At 46.1% G+C, this 20075-nt stretch overlaps 1 protein-coding gene across 2 annotated transcripts in view; it reads left to right on the forward strand.

Annotated features, from left to right (window-relative positions):
• The first annotated feature begins 14608 nt into the window (after window positions 1-14608).
• The window catches only part of LOC124175366 (inhibitory POU protein), a 29777-nt gene continuing 24310 nt past the window's right edge, over window positions 14609-20075 (forward strand). For both annotated transcript variants that reach the window (XM_046555562.1, XM_046555563.1), the window contains exon 1: window positions 14609-15870. In XM_046555562.1, coding sequence (XP_046411518.1) covers window positions 15709-15870 — 162 coding nt within the window. In that variant the 5' untranslated portion in view covers window positions 14609-15708. The remainder of the gene's footprint in view (window positions 15871-20075) is intronic.

Below are 20075 nucleotides of genomic sequence, written 5' to 3' on the forward strand. Positions count from 1 at the left end.
TTTTTTTTTCAAATATTCAGTTTCCGAGTGTACTGAATCCAAAAAAATATTTCCATTTGTCTCTGTCGCGTATAGTATTTTTGCAAAGCACAAGGTGTTTGCATAAAAAAAGCATAACAATAATGAAAAACACTACCATTTCGTTACAATGAACTAAGCAATATTTCTTACAAAATTAAACAAATAATTTCTTTACGAAAATTTAAGATTCCGTGTTCGTTCTTTTCGCCTATAAAACCTTTTCTTCTTCTCTTTGATACACCTCCGAACACGCTTCCGCATTTCATTTTTTCTTTCTCTGTTTGCATTTACTCTCGAGTCCCACTCTGATATATATTAAATAAAAGTGACAAATCACTTTTGCATAAGATTTTCCGAATCAAAAATAGGATACCGGATTTCGAATTAAACGAGAGCTTCACTCTAAATGAAACTACAAACTCGAGTTGAAGAGAAAACCCGACGTGATGGAAGTTTATGAGTGTTTTTTCCGGTTTCAGCAAGTGAAAATTGAAAACAAAGAGTATAAAAAACCTGTGCGGTTCTTGGTTGCAAACCTGTGTTATCAGCCGGCACCGTGTAGTGTGCAATGTCAGAAAATTTTTTACATATAAGGAGCTCAGTTACGTGATCAGGCTGTTGATGCATCCCTGCTCTCTGTATCAAATTGTACCTGGAGTGACATCTCGTTTCCCTTATCTCGGCCACTCCGTGCTTATCAGTATCGCATAAACTCGAAAGTATGGCGAACAATGGGTATGGACACACAGTGAAGCAAGGAAGCTTGCAAGCATCATATGCCGTGAAGAAAAAAATTTCTGGTCATCCCTTTGATAATTCAGGCAAGTTTTAACTGCGGTCTTTTACAACCGGCTCCTTCCTCCTTCTCCCTCTGCCCCTGACCAAGCCTCTCGCTGATCCCATCTCAGGGAGCCGGGGAAGAACCCTGCTGACCCATCCCAGCGACACTTCACTCCTCGAACTCCTTTTACGACAAACCCAACCCCCCTCTCTTTACGGAGCTCTGCATCTTAAATAATTGATTCTAACGTAGTTACGGCTGTTTTTATAACTGTTTTACCGACCGCTGTTGCCGCCATCGTACATTATTTAGATCTCAGTTTTTAAAGTTAAGTCCCAGGGCGCCAAGGTGTGAACAGACTGAAGGAATACGAAAGCTTCGACTACTCCTTTCGTACTGATGAAAGATTAAAATCGAGGCCAGCCACCCCCTCGGAATAAGAGAGAGAGAGAAAGAGAGAAAGAGAGAAAAAGCAGCCACGACGCCCACACAAATTCCCCGATTTATTTCTGCGCTGCAGGATATATGTATACGGGGGCGATTTGTATCCCATACATACCTATCGGCAAACTTTTGACGACAATGTCCGCGATACAACCTGCATCGACCGATATATCACTCGGGCAAGAGTTTTCGCTCTCCGTTCCCGAAATATAAAAGTGAAGGTATTTTAAGGAGCCAAGGAACGGGAAAATAAAAAAAATAGAAAGAGTGCAACGCGCTGCACGAGATTATAGAAAAGCCCGCGAAGCCCACATATAAAGATTACTATCGACGTATGCTTTTTAGCTTTATTTGCGGTTAGTAAAAAGGAGAAAGATAATTTCCTCTTCAACGTCCGCCAGGGTAGCGTTGGTGACGTTAATGTCAGATTCATGGCGCCTGTTTGTTATGGTTCGTATCACTGGCATTCCCCGTTCATGAATTTAAAAAACCCGACCTTAGCAACTCTAGCGCATCTGCAGTGCAGAAATATCTTGCTGCAAATTTTCGACCGTTTCTTGTACATTGAGACCGTTCTCCTTTTTTCTAGGCTCCGTGGAAAAGGCCATCAAAGTCGGCGCATAATGTGCGGCTGGACATCGGGCACCGCGGCGAGGAAGATGGCTCGAGCAAGTGAGGAAGGGGGGCGAGTCGGGGGGCAGTTTGCCGTATAAAGTTGAACTTTGTTGCGGTGCCGCACAACTACCTAGGAAGGAGCTGAATAATTGATGGATCTGAGGGTTGGATCGGGAAATAGACAGCTGGTTTATTCGGTATGATAGAATACAGACAGGCCTCCGAGTCCGCGAGTTCGCGAGAGTTGTCGAGCAGTTTTCTCCGCCACCCTTCCGAACGACCTGCACTGCACCGGCATACGATTCCACGCACTTGGGCATGCGGCAAGTGCTACACAGAGTATACGTATAAGTTATATTGCAGAGGGGAGGAAGAAACATTGAAGGAAAAACCAAACGTTAGCGGAAAAAGCGGCGGTAGTTTAACCGAGTTACGTTTACAAACGTATCGACCACCGGGGTGTCTAGCGAGCCGAAAATACTTGAAAATTTTTAATCGTCATGAAATTCAATGCGACCTCTTGAAAAGTCATGAAATGTCATGAAATTTTACTAATGATACTGAAAAGTTTATTCTCAGATTAATTAGTAAATCTGATTCTACTTTTTCAGTCTCCGTTACAGCACGGAAGGAGAAGAATATCGTCGGTGGAAGAAAATTGAAAAGAAAAATCAAAGTTATAGTCTTTCGCAGCGATATACCATGCGCAGCGTGTATAAGGGATGAAAAAATGAAGAGACGGAAAAAGAGAGAGAGAGAGAGAGAGAGAGAGCACGAAGCCTCCGTATAGACGTACGTACAGCCGTATATCGGAGGGAATGAAATCTTGGGCTTTGAGCAGCGAAGCTATCTGCCGAGCTGAGTCCAAGTCTTAAGTTATCGGTCTTTTTCATTGTGTATTAATGGGGCCGGGCGGCAGCGAGGGAACGGGGAATGCCGGGAAATCTGATACGGCTTGCTTGCCGGGCTGCTGCAGCAGCGTAGCCTCCTTTAAGTGATACTTTAACGCACGGCGTTACTGCGCGGCGTCAGAAGCAGCAGCAGTAGCAAGGTTAATATTGCCACTTCCATTTCCTCCCTCACCGATCTACTATTCATGAAATCATACTTTCGCGCGCGATACTCGCATAAAGCGATGGAACACCGGGGCCACATACCCTCCACCCGAAATTAAACCCCAAACCCCCACTCAATTCCCTCTCCGATTAGATTAACGGGATTTCTCTCGATCGGGCGATACGAAGAGCCGCAATCCCGCGTAACGCCTCCGTCGAATTACTATTATTATTATTATTATTATTTGAAAAAGTTTTTCAAAATGAATTCAGTTTCCATTCGAATGATCCGTATTGGAAAATGTCCTCATGACGTCAGAGCCGGCTGATGGTCGGCGCCATTTTATCATCGCATAACCTAAGTTTTTCATTTCAATCGAGGCAAATCGTAATTCCTTGGCCCTCAAATTACTCACGCCTATAAGTATGCCTGTTTTAACATACACACGCGAAAAAACACGGTCAACGAACAGCTGTCAGCTTGGTTGCGTTAGTTCGATTTTTTTTCCACGAGATGACGCATTGCAAAGTGACAATCCCGAGAACGATATACACTTGGTTATCATTGTAGCTCTTGTAACAGCGGAATTAGCTGCAGTGTTAAACGACGGGCCATTCCTACAAAGAATTTGACACTCTACGATTGTAAATGGATCAAGTAAAACGCAAATAGACTCTTCTCTTCTTGCCGGTGTAAATAACGCAGCGGAACAGCACGTATCGCCGAAGAATCGGGAATAGTTTGTTTTACCGTCCGTTTTTCAAACGTGAGGCGAAAGGGGAGAACGAGGAGGGGGGTTGTATATAATTTGTAAAATACAGCGAACGAGAAATCAACGAAATGGACCATAAAGCAATCGTTCGCGCCCGAAGCAGCAATATTTTCTCGAGAAATACAACAAAGGTATAAGGCACTGGGCTCTCTAATAAACAATTCAGGAGCTGTGTACTGCTGTTCCCAGCTTCAGCTTCTTCTTCTTCTTCTTCTTATTCTTCTCATTCTTGTTCTTCCTCAGATTCTTCTCTATTCTTCATTCCAGTTACGCCTCTCCGTTCTTCCGACAACTGTGCAGTGGTCCTGACGACATCGCATCCTTGCAGTACACGTACGGTGTATGTACAGTAGATACCGAAGGGAGGAGAGAAAAAAGAATTCGCGTGGAAGGGAGTTTTTTAATTTTTCATCTCTTCTTCCCAACCATTCAGCCGTAGTCGTCGGACTATCCGTCCGAAACGTGGAACGGAATACAGAGGAACGTGGCGTGGCGTAGCTTTGTCCGGAGACGCGAGGCGTTTGAAAGGCGCGGAGTAAAAGATACCTCGTCGCAACCCCACGGGTACATTACTAGAATTGCCACCACCAATTGGTGTCCCCTGACTCCGCGTCGTGCCAACCGAAGTAGGTACGGCTGGCTGCCCCCCCGGATCCCCGCCTCAGACGGGGGTTTCGGCAAACACGTTCGCCCCGGGCGACACCGACGTTCAAACATCCAATCGCTCTCAGCGGTGAAACAACTTGAAATTCACCATTGTTATATCGGTATTTGATTAAGCGATGCATTGTCAGACCGCCCGCGACAACGTCGGGTGAACCTGCCGAGCCCCCCGACAAATCTGAAACACGGCGCATGGCTGAGGATAAGGAGAGGAATTGCATTTAGGGCGTCTCGCGCAATTTCATCATCCGTACTTGACGCGGTTCGTTCACTCACTGGCGACTCTGAAGACTTCAATTTTTGTTGCAAAGAATCTCGGTCGACGTAATCGGGATCCGAAGAAACTGTATTTTTGATACCAGGGTTAAAAGTCAGCGATCGATGAAGGGGACCACTCTCTACATAAAACGTCAAATCTTAATCGATTTGGATGAATTTTTTTTTTTTTTTTGGGAGGGTAAGGAATGTATACATCTTAGGTTCATAGGTACTTTTTGTTGGATCATTGTAGTTCTCAAAACGATAGCTTTTCTTGCCACGTAAAAGTGGAAAATGGCGGAGATGTAACAGTCAGTCGCTGTGAAGCTGTTCGGAAAGCAGGTGGAATGCGATGTAGACTCCAGCACCTCGTAGGAATATCTGAAGCAGTCTGAGCAAAAAAAATTGATTAGTGTACAACACGTGTGGTCACTTAATGAACCAATAATATTGGAAAAGTAATGACAATTGGCTAAAGGGGAGATCTTAGAACAAAAAAGTTGATTTGTTCGGCAAAGATCTCAAACTTTGACCCAGAGAAAAACATGTTTCATTTTGACAATTTTTATTCGGTCTTAGGTACATCAATTGAACATAAGTAACGTAAAAACTTGTGCCAAATATGAGTTTGATCGGTCAAATAATTTTCGAGCAATCGTGTACACCGATTTTCAACTTGTTGAAAGAAAAAAGTTTCGAGATAATCGCGTTTAAAGTTTCAGCAAGAGGAAAACTTATGATTCTGTAATTTACCGACTAGTCAGCTATTCCAGCACCATATAACAGGCCTTCAGCTTCCTCGTAATACTCATTTTGCGTTTCTAACAGCTATTATTGCTAGACGACTTACTTCTGCACTCGGTACCAAACGGATCAGAGCTGAGTCAAGCTCAAAGGCTTTCGGGACGTCATTTTTGCGAATTGACCAAAATTTTTTGCATTTTTTGAAGTCTCTACAGAGAGCGCCTCCCTGAAGCTCGTTACGTCCTCCAGACCTTGGATTCTTTTCCCTGCACACTTTCACAGCTACCTTACAGTACACCCTGCATTATCTTCTTATCATCACCTCACTGCTTCGTTTTTTATACCGCTTAAGCAGAGTGCTTCCTCTACTCGTGCACTGCAACTAGCCCCGCAGTCCCTTGCATCCTTCTCCTTATAGGTATAGTCACTTTCAAGTAATCTTCCATTCAGCCAACATCTAGATTGACCTGTTTTCCCTTTTCCCACCTCGACATCTTCTCACTGCACTCTCCATATCTTTGACAATAATTCAATTACATACTCAAACATTCAACTCTTCAATACAATTTCCTCTCATTTCCTCTTATCCTCAGTACGTGCGCGGATAAGTCGACGGATTACGAACCCGAAACAGGCCGTAACAACGTCACTGTTGGGTGTGGATGCGGTCATCGATAGCCGCTCGTCGTGATCGCGATCATCCACGCCCTAACAATGCTCGTGATAGAATTTCGATGTCAAGGATCAAAACGAGCAGCGATATCCCCCGAATTTGCAGCTTTGGAAACGAACAGGGTGAAGAGTTCGAACAAGCGCATCTACGATGTAATAACGACTGGGACCGTGCAGCGTGCGGAGTAGATGACCGGATGACGCGTGACTCGGTAACGATCCGTGTAAAATTCCGGCTAATTCAATCCAGCTCGTAGGCAGGTGGCGGAGGGTTCTCTATTTTATACGGTGGAAATTCGAGCCGGATGCCGAGCGCAGGCGGGCGAGCCGAGTGGAGAGGAAATTCGCAATACAGCGGGCGGCTCTACGGCTCCGCTGGGAGGAATTCCGGGGTACGTTTTAAATTGCTGCATCCGAACCCCGAGCCTCGCTCCCCGCAACCTGGCCTCTCCGCTTGTTTATGTATGCCCCACGTTTCTTATTCTTGTGCGGCGGTGGCGGCGGGAAAGAACTACCCCGGCGAACGCCGAAGAAGCAGCCTCACCGCCGCCGGGGCGAACCGGGGCGAGGCCACCGGCTCCACCTTCCTCCCCGTCCCAACTTTATGTGCACAGCCAGGGCATAAGTATGCGAACGGCGCACCGCGTACCTCGGGAAGGTTGGCGGCTTTCGCGTGTTTCGCTCCTCGAGGGCGATGCCGAGCTAGGAGAGCAATGGGCCGATGGGGGAGGAGAGAGGAGCGATCCTGCCGCCTCTTCCTTCCTTCTTCGCAACTCTCGATGACTCCGGCATTTTCTCATACCAAATTAGATACCTACCTTCTACTCCTACCTTCCTTCCGACCATCAGGGCCGGGTACGAGGTGCACACCCCTCCTCTCACTCCAGTTGAGAAAGGGGTTTATCGGACGATCGGAAAGTCCTTCCCGCTGGTGTGATTAAAACGACACCACCAAGTGTCGCCTGTCAAAAGAGCCTGGAGTTTTTGATCCCGTTCAATGGATCCCTTTGGCAGGTAGGAGATCGGTAAGAGTGCCAGAGGAGGCGAAGGGTGGCTGGTATATAATGTATATGCAGGGAAAATCGCGACCAGTTTATTCCATCGCCTCGTCGTTGGTTCCTCCGGCTCCTCGAGGGGGCAAAGCGACTCTCTATCGGGGTGAATAGGAGAGGTTGGTGTACGGGCCGCGGGACCCGGGACGTACGTTGAGTATCATGCGAATCGAGCACTCTGGGGCTGCCCCGAGGCGCCACCACCACCACCGGCAGCGTCAGCTGAACCGCCCCTGTAGGTGTGTATTATGATAAAAAGTGCACAAAAGCGGCCACCCCAGAGGGTGACGTGGAGTTTGCCTTGGTTCTTTCCTTCCTTCGCTCTTTACGCTCGACGGTGGAGGGGTCTGTACGTGGCGCCAACCTGCAGCTCGCCCGCCCTCCTCGTCCCCTCCGGGACTTTGATCGGAGTAACTTTGTCACACGATATTCAAGAAACGAGGAACGGCCTAGTCGCATTATGTATCGCCGTCCTCGTACCGGGTCAATTCAGCCTTCCGGCTATTTCCGGAACTTCTTCCAGAGCTTGGCTTTTGGCGGGAAAAGATACGCTGGATATATTTGTATACATATGGGACGCGCCGACCGGTTAGCTGGCACCTTGGGGTCGTTCCTTACTTGAAAACGAGATTTTCGTAACTTGAAAGTTTGAAAATGTGATTTATAGCGCCATTTGTTCACAGATGACATCCGTCGCTTCCCTCGAGCGTCATTCGGTTAAGTCTAAGTACGGCAGTCTTGCTGTAGCGGCGTTGCAAAGTAGACGCGGGTCTTCGACGACCCCAATGTGCCAGCGCAACGCGTTCTACACGCGGACAACGTAACCCCGCGACTGGTGGGTACAACTTACGGTGTGTGTTGGCCTAACATAGCCTGCAGTGCGGTAAACATCGGAATGGCACGTGCCCGCGCTGCCGTAGAGTACATGCACGGTTTCAACATATGACCGAGTGGGTGACGGACGAAGACGGGGAATTTTCGATAGGTTGTACCCTCGGCGTAACGTGATTAGTTGCCCCCAGGGCCTCACGGCGACGGTATAACAGGCGTACAGTAAAGCCACGACCGGCATTCATCGGCGAACTGCAGGCATGGCTTTGGTTGAATTAGTTATGGGAGCAGTTTAAAGGAGGAGAGCTGAGCTCCCGGCCGCAGACGGGTTCCCGATGCGGAAAACGTCGAGTTCGCAGCCTATATCGCGAGCTTTTCCCGTGCGCGGATCATCGCGATCGAAAGTTTGGCAGACGAGGCGAAATCGGACGCGCGTTGCAGCGGGAAAGCGACGTCAGCCGCTAACTGAGAGCGAACTTGCAGGCGGGTATATAGGCACGTACCTAGGATATACACGCCATCTCACCTAATCGACGTGACAGCCCCTCGCATCAGCAGTTACAATGACTGACGGGGGTTTAAAGATTCAGGACACTTGGTTGCGCCGAGCGGTGGAAGGAGCGAGACAACCTCCGACCAACCACCCCTCCGGGCGTACGTCGAACCGCTCTGTACGCACTCCGAAGCGAGCGAACGAAAGCCACGTTACATTTTCACTGGATCGACGGATTTTCCACCATCAACGCTCCCCCGATTTGAACGTCGCGATGCGGTGCGATGCACGGAAATCTGCGGGGTGGGTCGAAAACGTAGAGCAGCGTCGGCTACGAGACAGCCGATAATTTGGCGGTCGAATCGTGTGGTATGGAAATTTTTAGCCTTCTTCAACCTTGATTCGTCGTTCTGGGTGAATTTCACCCCAAACATTTTTCAAACTACTCGTAGAGTTACTTGGTCGTGGAAATTTTGGTTAGAAAAATTGATGGAACTTTTTCTGCGATCCTTAAGCAATAACTAGATATTTTTTTTTTTTTTTTTAATTACTTTTTAGATTTTTAGAAATCATTGTTGAAACAGGATATCAATTTTTTGGAATTGGGATCAATTTCACCCAGTATTTTTCACCGGTTAGGGTTAAGCCTGACGGACATGTTTTGTATTATAAAGTGATCCTACTTTAGTCCGAAAAATCGCAGATACTTCCATTCGTTTCACGTTTAGGTCTAAAGTAGGACGTCATCAGGACCTCTACAGATCCTTTATGTCCTCCAATATTGAATGTAGCTAGCAGGGAGGGGGGGGGGGGGGGGGGCATCTACAAAAAAAACTTGGCCACAAGAATCTCAATAATAATCGAGTTTAATTTAAATATTTATGGATGGATAGAAATAAGTAGTGATACGAAATTCAAATATCCAATAGTTGAGATTAACGTTACTAATATTTTTTGCGGGTGTAAAAGTTGTCTCCGAATTGAGAGTTACGAATTCTCGTAATAATCGTTAATCATCGCAGTATAACTATCTGCAAGATTTGTTTCCACGCATTTAGTTCGTCAAGATTCACAATCGTTTTCTTAAGAGTAATATTAATAAACTCATACGCGGGGGTTGTAGTGCAAGAATAAAATGAGTGACTTTAAAAAAATAAATACTTTTACGATTGTTTAAACGGGTTGAAGCGTACAAGGTACAGAAAAATAATTTTTCATCAATTTTAAATTTCTGACACTTACGCTCATTGTACCGTATAAACTCATCCAGGATCTCAAGGCCATAAATAGGCTTTCACGTAGGAGGATTAGGACATGTAGCACCAAAATAGGTCAAGGTTCACGATAGGTACAAATATAGAGCAGGTAGGTCTGTCAAGGTTGTAACAGGATTTCAGGGCCAAAAAGGATTTAATAAGGCCTTACTTATTTCCTGCTGGTCTAACGTAGGGCCAAACTTTTGACTCGGGGGCGGGGGTCAATTGCCCGAATCGAAATTTAGACCCTCGTGTGCGCCTGCAAGTCCTACGTTTGACAGGACGTGGTAGAGCCCGCGGAGGACTAACTTTGTGTGGAACAGAGAAGCTATTCTAGACATAAATTTGGCCGATATTACCGTTTCTTCCACGTTCAGGTGCAAAGTAGGACATCTTTAAACCCTCTACGGGTCCTCCGTATCCTCTAAATCCTCAAGACGCCTACGGGTCCTTTACCACAGAATGTACAATTTCAGTCATCGAATATTAAGATCAATGCTTCCGTAAATTCGATGAAAAAAATACTCATTACCTTGATGATAAGTAACGCGATTTAAATTCATTTCTCATACTCTGACAATTCTCAATTGCGTTATTTAATTCTTAGGGTGAGTAAAATCTTAGGTTTGGGGCATTATTTGTTATTTTGGTAACAGATGACGCGTTAATATTTGGATTATTTCGCTTTGGAAACCTTGGTCCCTTATCGCATCTAATTATTCCGAGTAAGTAGAATAATACAATCACCAATCCAGACGCTATTGCTGTACTTTTTGAGGACCTTAAGGCATTAAACAGGCTCTCATATCAGACGAGTATCGCACAGAGTACCGGAATAGATTATAATAGGACGTTAAGGTCCGCAAGAGGTCCAACGGTGAAAAATACAGCTCTCTCAAGGTTCTGAATAGGGCGTGAGGACCAAAAAGTACTAAATAAGGCGCTGCTTAGTATCTGCAGGCTTATGCAGGTAGGGTGTAAATTTCGACTCGGATGCGCACTGCATGGATCAGGCGACGCGCTTTCATAGTTTTACCGTTGCGAATTTCATCGTTACAACTGATACTCGAACCGATCGTCGAGCTCTCCGGATCGGCGGCAATCGACGCGATGCAAAACGTCAAGGTGGTTCGAAAGAGGGTGCGGAAAAAGTGGAAGTAAAACAGCGAGGGGGGCGGGTAGCGCCGCTCCTCCCTCCATCAAGACCGACCCGTTACTGATTATACTCATTAGCCTGATTGCAAATACGCGGTATTATCGCCGGGTAATTCCGGGGTTACTTTCATTTACTCGTTACCGACCGCCGCGGCAGTTTGTTTCATTTAATAATTATTACACTCGTTAATACCAACGTTCACGGCGTAGCCACCCCCGGCGCTGTGTAAGGCACTGGGATAAGGCTTTGCCTAATGATACACCCGCCGCCACATTTACGGCATATGGCTTAGATTATACATTGCGCTCGTGCGGTACACGCTCGGCTGCGTAGCGATTCGCTCCCCCCTTCATCTCCCCCCCCGACGGTACTCGCACGATATAAATTCATCCAAGTATATCCACGAAACTCGGCAAACTTATCGTCGCGGGAAACACACGTTCAGCGATATAACATCCGCAACTATCATCTAGTTGCAAAAATTTTCATCTACACCCCATAAGCACAGACTCTGCGCTGTGGTTTTCAGTATCGCAAGTATCGTGTAATTCTAACGTGGCGACGCGAGCGACAATGAATCGATAAACGGTAACGAGGAGATCGATCGACGAAAAGAGAAATCCTTCCGATCCATCTCAACCCGGTTGCAGGCAATCGACGTGACTCGTATGCACGCACCTTACATCGCCGACAGAGACGGACGGTGTGTTCCTCCACGCAATTCGTCGGTTTACCTACCCCCTAGGCTGCGAGGGGCGGGGGGAGGATGAGAGACGGAGGAGGAATAAGTGGCAGACGCAGTCGAGGCTCGCGGGGACGCGGGTTCGAGGCAGACGAGCAGACGGGTGTAGATGGGAGACCTGAGGGTGACCCGAGGGCGACCCACGGATGACCCGGGGCGCTGCAAGTAGGTTTAATATTTGATACAGCGCGGCCTGGTCATCCTGCCGAGGCGATAACACAGCCCCCGCGGGAACCTTCCGACGTCGTCCCTTGGAAACGGACCGTCCCTCCCGTTCTCGTTCCCATTCCAGTTCCAGTTCCAGTTCCCGTTTCCGTCCTCCTCGAGGTCCGGCCTAGCCGCGACGGCTACTCCGTGCGTCCATCTCCGGGGGTGTATAACACGTAGAGGTACGAGGTGTGCGCCAAGTTTCTGCGTGTTTGTGTGCGGGCAGGCGAAACCGCGGAAAAGAGAATGGCGCGAGGGGGTGAGTTTCGTCCTTTACGAAGCGGCGAGAGTAAGGGAGACGGGACGACGCGAGATGGGGAGGGAGATAAATTGGCGGAGAAAAATCAAACGGATCCGCCAAGGACAATCACTTTACTTCGTCGCTTCGCTGTACGTACAGTAGCGAGAGACTTTGGCCGAACGAAATCAAGTCGATTGGATTCAGGATTGGTATATGTGTCTTATCTGTGTACCCAAGGTACCCTCTCAGACGGGAAATGGTTTCGCCCGATGGTCGGATCGTGTGCTACGATATTTTGACCGTGGTGGTGAAAGCGGCCGAAACAACTGCGCGGCTGGAAATTTGCGTAATTGCATCGCGGCGCTGTAGATTGAAGATAATTGCGCGGTAGATTTTAATAGAATATTGCAAGACTTGGACCTTCGAGACGTTTAGGGGTTGCACGGGTTTCGAAGGTTTAGAGAAAGGATGTTTTCTCTAATTTAAAAAAACATATAGTTAAAGAATTATTTTATTCGAACTTAAGGCATGCGAAAGAACGATATTTTAACGATATTTCTTCCAAATTTTGTACAAAAATTTATGTAATCAGTATTTTCGCGGTGGACACGATAACTCATTCTAGCTTTAGCTGAGATCAAAAAACCGAGTACTTTCTGTTAGCAGGTGAAAATAGCTTGTACTTGGACGAAGGATTAAAAAAACGAATTGAAATTTGAATTTTTAGCAGAGTTGCGTGCAAACAAGTAAAACTTTGGGTAAACTCTACATCACGTATTGCCTTGTAAAATAAATCATGATCGAAGCAAAAAAAACCTTCGTCCAAGTACCAGTTAATCCTAACTAGAATAGGTGTGCAAAATTTCAATAAGATCGGTGCATTAGGTTCTGAGAAATCGTATCCACTGATTTGTAAAATACAGTCTTTGGAAAAGAACGATATAACGAGGTCGAGCCTAATGAGAGGAATTTCCAAAGAGGCTCTCTCTCCTGGACTTTTACTCCGATTGACTTGAAACTTTGGGGAAATATTCTTGACGCGTTTTACTGTGAGATAAAAAATTAAGAACAAGAAAATCGATTTTTCAAACTTTCCAAACCCATATAACCCCTTAATATAACGTTTTTCAGTTTTACCAAAGGACATTCGGTAGGCGTCGAATCTTGAATTCTTTGTCCACACCGCTGAAGAGATAAAATAAAGTAAAATGCGTGCAGCATTGAATTACAGTTTAACATCGTTACTATTTCATCCACGATGGCTGGGCATAGCTCTCCTGTAGTTTATTCTCCCTTTCTCTTGTTCTTGTTTCCTTTCGGACTCTCGAGGCGACCGCAGTCGTAGGATAAGTGTCTCCGGCGTGCGACTGACAGGTGTTTCCATTCGATCGAACGTTTTCTTTTCCACTCGTTTCTGCGCCATGTCGTTCCATCTTTGTTTCCCCGTGTTCTGTGCATCGTTCCTCTCTCGGTTTTTCCACCGGCAAATTATCCTGTGCATTAAAAGAATAAGAAAAGGAAAAAGAAAACTATTCTTCAAAACACCCCATTCACACTTACAACCGAGATACTTTTTTCTATACTCTCCTCCTTCGTGTCCGCTGTCACGCAGTCCTTTTCCGCGTCGCATCTGCAGGTTTTCAACCTACGAACGAGTGTGAAACACGTACAATCACACCTACACATACCAATCGATGTCTCCGACGTCGAGATTTCTGACCCCCGGACCGAAAGGGACTTCGGATACGTCTCTTACCAATCATCTGAATTCTTAACGCCTGCGAAACCGTATCCCGCGAGCCTCGGTTGACTCGTTAAATCGGCTCTAACCAATCGTCGAAGATCCCACTTCTATCCTCAGTTGGATATCTCCGGCCTATATCCTGCACATACAGCGCGGTATAAAAGTCGTTGGTATACCTACCGGTAGCAAAATGCAAAAGAGAGAAAACCGAAGGAAAACCCATCATATATCATCACGCGGGTTGTATTTATCTGACACCCAATTACGAGTAAACAAACTGACAGATAATACGCGTACCTACAGCCAACATGTGTACAAGGGCATCGTATGAACACTCTGATATGAGCACACATAAAACGTATGAAAAAAAAGGGTTGTTCAGGGACGAAGAAAAGAGGGAAGGGGTGCAGCGATAGTAGTAGAACCAGAAAAAGAAGCGGCGATAGCAGTAACAGTAGCGGAAAGAATGGAGGTGGTGGTGGTGGTGGTGGCGATGCGCGGACGAAGACGGGGTTGGATTTTGGAGAGTAACGTGGAGGGTTGACGAGGGTGCAGAGGACGAAGGTTGCGTGGGCGAAGGGGGGAGGAGGCGGGAGGAGGGAGGAAGAACGACTCGGCACAACCGCGTAGGTAAAGCACGAACAATCCAGGCGCAAGATGGCCGCCGGTATCGGAGCTTTTCAAGCGCCGGCGTAGCGGCGACATCAGGCTCCGCCCAAAGAGGGGAAATATCGCCTCCCCTCCGTCCCCCGAGGCGCCGTTTCACCCCCGGATTCGGTACGCGGACGGGTAACCCCGCCGCCGAGCGTTTCATCCCTTGTTGCGAAACGTTAGGGTTACGATATCTATCTGCAGAACATGTCGCGCAGTCCTCGTAACCGGTCCTCGCGTCAAAGAGTGCCGCTGATACAGCTCCTACTAATTATTACCGAGTGCTGAGAAGAGCCCCTGTCCACACCCGATCGGGGGCTGATCTTTTTGTTTTTTTTTCTTCATTTTCGTGGTTGTAGAGTGAGAGACGACGTTCTCATTTACCAAACGTTTGCGCGATGAGACAGTTACGGTGTTCGTTACATCGGGTTGGCACGAGTTGAGGTAGGCCTGCCGATTGTTTAAACAGTTGTTGTTTACTGTTGCAGTGATATTGTATCGCGAGTTACGACCGCGGTGTGATCAAGACGTCATCCTAATCCCAAGTGGGTACCACGGAAACACCCTACATTGTTGTACTGTTTACAAACTACGCGTGGAATATTGCCAACGAACTGAAGGGCGGTACCATAATCACCCAACCGCGAAATACGTCATGGTGTTGAGGAAAGATACCGTGCAGGCCAGAGACTTGTGAGACAGTGATGGTTGTCGGTGTTTTACCTGCACAATTCTACTCGTCGATTCGCATACAGTTGTCCTTGTTCGTACCGATAATACTGGTGAAACAAAGTCTCCGGAATCGCGTTACACAGAGATCGAGGTGAGCCGATGAACCCGGTGAAGATACGGGAACGCTACAACAGGTTCGACGGTCTCACTGTTACATCGCGAACCTGGTGATCAATGAAACGTATCATGTGTTGAGTTGGAAGCTGAAGAAGGAAGTACGGAAGAACAGCAGGCGTAGATTCCACCGAGTTTGGAATTCGGTGCAGAGAGTGAAAATGGAAGTGGCGACGACGGCGCGGGCTTGGCGAGACTGAATCCTTGGTTCCGTTTTATCACCTCCCGTCGGCCAAGCGGACCAAGTCCCAAACAGTCGGCGGAGAGTCGAACGCGCATTGAGAGCGAGTCGAGGCCACGAAGAGGAAAACGGGCTCAGATGCGGGAGTGGACGGATGATATTTGATTCGAACGATCAGGTTCGAGGACCGCGGTCATTCCTGGGGGAAATCCCGGCTCCTCGTAACTCGCCCACAACTTTCACGGTACCTTGAGTCGAAAGACACCGCGCGAATAACCGACGATGATGTACTCGCCGGACAAGATGATGGGCAGCAAGGGACTCCACGGGGCGCCCATCACAGCCCCAGGATGCTTTCCTTCCGGGCGATACTCGCCCTCCCCCTACCGAACTGCCCCGGAACCCATGCCGCCCCCGCCCAGGCGATGCATGCCGAACCCAACCGTAAGTACCTACGACCTTCTCGTCGCCGATCCGTTGAGGTACCTGTAAGGTGTGTGCATGTGACGCGAAGGATCCTTCGATCCGCGGCTCAAATTAGAAGGCAATCGTGGTTCCCGCCCACGCCACGACAAAACCCCACGTCTCTCCTATTCGTCCCGACCAACGGGGATTCCACGGTCAAAGATCAGAGTGGACGGTGCAGACGGCGACGTATCTAATTTGCCGCCAGCTCTCTCGTGCAGACTGCGGATACATTATTCACGGCCAATTAATGAAATATAGGTCAGAGCATAGCGATCCTCGCCGTTCCCTCTCTCTTTCTCTCTCTCACTCTCTCACTCTCGGTACACTCTCTTTCGCGAAGTCCCGTGTCACCGCATAAACTCGGGCTTTACTCGGGAAGCGTGAAACCAATTCGATCACGGGTGGGAAAACCGGGGTCGTAAAATAGCGCGACAAGTTTCCGAGATACCTATTTTCGAATCGAAGGGAGGAGGAAACGCGAAAGGAGTGGTGCGAAAATGAAATCGTTAGGATGCCTGACGCGGCATTAGCGGGCCTGCGATAAAAAATTTATACCTCATAGCGATAGGATACTCATCAAATATTATGCTCCTTCCCTGTAACGCCTCTAACAATCGAGGATACGGCTATAGGCCTACAGCCGTTAAAGAGACCGCCGGCTATCAGGACTCGCCGTTTCAGGGGTTCGGGTTATGTCCCGCTTATAGGACGACAGTAATCGTTGGAATTCTAGCGCACGTGCCCGAGGAGTTGTTCGCTGGGTGAAAAAGTGGATAATTAATCACAGCTCGGCGGTTCGGATCCATTTTTTATCCTCTGTCAAATAATTACGACAGCGTTTTTATCACGCATCTTATTTTCAAGCATTTCGTCTTCAATTATCCGCATTATCAGCCTTATCGCCGTTATTATCATGCTTCGGTTTCATTGATTTTTTATCCCGATTTCTCGCCGTTGTCTTCGCATAGAATTACCCGCGACAATTTTATACATTTGACACGTTCCGCCTACCATTTTCAAACTTTTCACCGTCGGTACAAACACGCGACTCGTTGTTGGTCAACTTCTTGTTTTTTACTCTCGTTTTTCTGCATTTATGTATGATTCTCGTTCGTGCAAGTTATGGAAGTGTGTACAACGAAGTAACGAGAAATGTAATATTTGATTGGCGCGTTGAATACATTCCGCAAACAACTGTTCAGCAATATACGAATAAGTTTTGAAATCGAGTCGCAAAAGAGAAGCAAACCTGTAAGAAAGCTGCACAGTCATTTTCATTTAGGTATACCAACGCGAAAAGTTTGTTTCATAGTTTCGACGATTGCCAAACGGCTTGGCAAATTACCGAAACAATTATTATGAATTACGAATGCAGAATTGTTGTTCTATACCTGCGTACAAGGTATAATACATTCATGCGTTTGCGTACCTATGTATATAATTATTGAAGGAGAACTGTACCGAAAACCGTTCAACTTTTATTTCTATAAATAAGCGTCGCGGCGAATATCGCGTGCGCGTGCGATACGAGCTCTACTTAAATTATACATCCATTTAACTAATACATAAGAGGGAAACAACCAAGCATCATACTTTCGAGCCCGCAAACGCGCCGCGGGCGGCCCGCAATTTCATCCCTGGGTATAAATTCCAATTTATGCGGGCATTTTACTTAGAGGTAGGTGGATGGGTACCGATCTTCGAAATTATGCCCTCCGATAAATTGCCCCAATTTGGAATTAAAGGCCGCTGCAGAGCTCCGCAAAGCTTAAACAGCCGACAGATTGAATTACCGAAAGTTTCACCCGAATAAATGTACAACGAAGTTGACTCGGCGCCCTCCCGCCCATTTAATTTCTCTCGCTTTCTTTTTCTCCAGTCTCCTTTTCGGTCCCTCGCGCTATCCTGCGGTAACCTCGTTAATAACACCGCAGTTATACACAATGAATACCAACGGAAGGTCTTTTTTTATTCCCTTGTTCGTCGAGACTCTTGGACTCCGGAAATAAAAGTTTGTTTTCGTTGTCGTAGGTCAATCAAGAACTAGAGTTTCCATTTTATGTTCAATTTTATTACAATCACAAAAATTTAAATAACAATCATAATACGACCAACTAGAGAAAAAAAATTAATCAATCATCCTCGCATTAAGCACACGTGAAACAAAGAGTGAAATATAAACCAGTCGTAACACAGACATTCAAAAACACAGGTCTGCAACCGAAAAACTGCACAGGTTTTTTATACCGTTGCTTACAGATTTTGACTAACTGATACCGGGAAGAATACTAAAAAAGTTCCATCGCGTCAGGTTTTTTCTTCGACTAGTGTTTGTAGTTTCATTTAGAGCGAGACTCCCGTTTAATTCGAATTCGTGTATCCTATTCTTGATTCGAAAAATTTTATGCAAAAGTCATTTCTGATTTTCATTTAATGCGCATCAGAGTGAGACTCGAGAATAAATACAAACAGGGAAAGAGAAAATGGAAAGCAGGAGCGTCTTCGGAGGCGTATAAAAGAGAAGACGAAAAGGTATCGTAGGCGTAAAGAATGAACACGGAATAATAAATACATTTCTCAAGGAAATTGTTTGTTCAATTTTGTAAGGAATATTGTTTAGTTCATTGTAACGAAATGGTGGTGTTTTTCATTATTGTTATACTTTTTTTTTTATGCGAACACCTTGTATTTTGCAAGAACACCGTACGCGATGGAGGAAAATGGAATTAATTTTTGAATTCAGCACACTCGAAAACTTGATAAAGAAAACAAAACATTTTTTTGCAGACCTGCGAATGAACCCGGTAAAATATAGAGCCATATCGTCAGCTACAATAATTGTAAATAATCAAGTTAGGTTTACCATTTCTCTCAAAATACATCCGACTACCAAAAAAGGACTTCAATTTTTTCTTCAAAACATCCATACTGGTATAAAAGACACAAACGTGGTTGAAACGAGGCCGTAGAAAAAGGAAAGGAGCAAGGAGAAACGCAAATTAATAGTAACAGCAAACCTATAGTATAGATTAAAAACCCACAAAACATGGCGTCTGTTCACCAACATCGTCATGGTGCCCATAATCTAACTATCAACCCCATTACCGACCTAATAGTTAGACCTGAATTCCCCTTGCGCCTCGCTGAAGATTTAGGAGAAGACAAAGTTTCGCCTTCTCGTGTCTCGTCTCGAATCGGTTACACTTTTCGGAACATATCGGCTTACCGGTACCATATGCCAGAAGTATACCACTCGAGAGATACGAAAACAGCATCAATCGCCCCCTTTCTCCCGGTTTGCGAAAAGCTTCGAGCTTTTCTTTGCATCAGGGTGAGGGCTTGACAACCATCCCGGCATCCCGTTCGGCCCCGCCAGCATCTTCTTTCTCTCCTCTCTCTGGCCTCTCTTCATCTTTCTCTCCTCTCCTCTCTTTTTCGCCGCGACGCAGTCTCCACAGTCTTTAGTTTATTCATGTTACGTAATAGGATAAAAACCGTCGCAGCGAGCTGAGTGCCTAGATGAGATTACTCGTTCTGGAATGGCCTATATACCGAACATGTGATATATAGGTACATCAAATCGTGCACGGACTTCGAGCTTTATCGCGTCTCCGCCTGTTGACGATTTTTTCTTTTTTTTTACTTTCTTTTTTTATTATTTTTTTTTCTTCTTTTGATCCTTTTTTTCCTTTTCTTCGTTTCACTTTCGAACCTTTTTCTTTCCATTTTCACATTTATTTATTCAAACCAATTCGCACGCTTTACGAGCTCGCTCGTCACTTTTCGTTCAACCCATTATGCTGTATACACGTGGTTCACGCTAGCATTTCTCGGATAATCATATAAATCGGCATCACGTTTCTTTTTTAAACTTTGAGAGTGCGCAGCTGCAGATGCGGTCGATTCAAGCTCGTGTGCTTTTGACAAATTTATTCAAACACGCGTGTCGAGTCTCATTGTTACTGTAGTAATAATGGATTATATCCGCGAATGAATATACCTATCGTAGTTGGCACAATAAATTCCGTCAAGTCAAATCAACCAACCGAGTCATTTGAACTGTACGGTTGATTTGCTTAAAAACTTGATAGTTTCAAACGAAGTTCCGTGCTGTAACTGAATATTTTGTTGTCTTTGAAGAATATAATAATCCGCGGAATGACATTTGATATTCTTAAATC

The sequence above is a fragment of the Neodiprion fabricii genome, chromosome 2 (genome assembly GCF_021155785.1).
Source record: "Neodiprion fabricii isolate iyNeoFabr1 chromosome 2, iyNeoFabr1.1, whole genome shotgun sequence".
Classification (NCBI taxonomy): domain Eukaryota; kingdom Metazoa; phylum Arthropoda; class Insecta; order Hymenoptera; family Diprionidae; genus Neodiprion; species Neodiprion fabricii.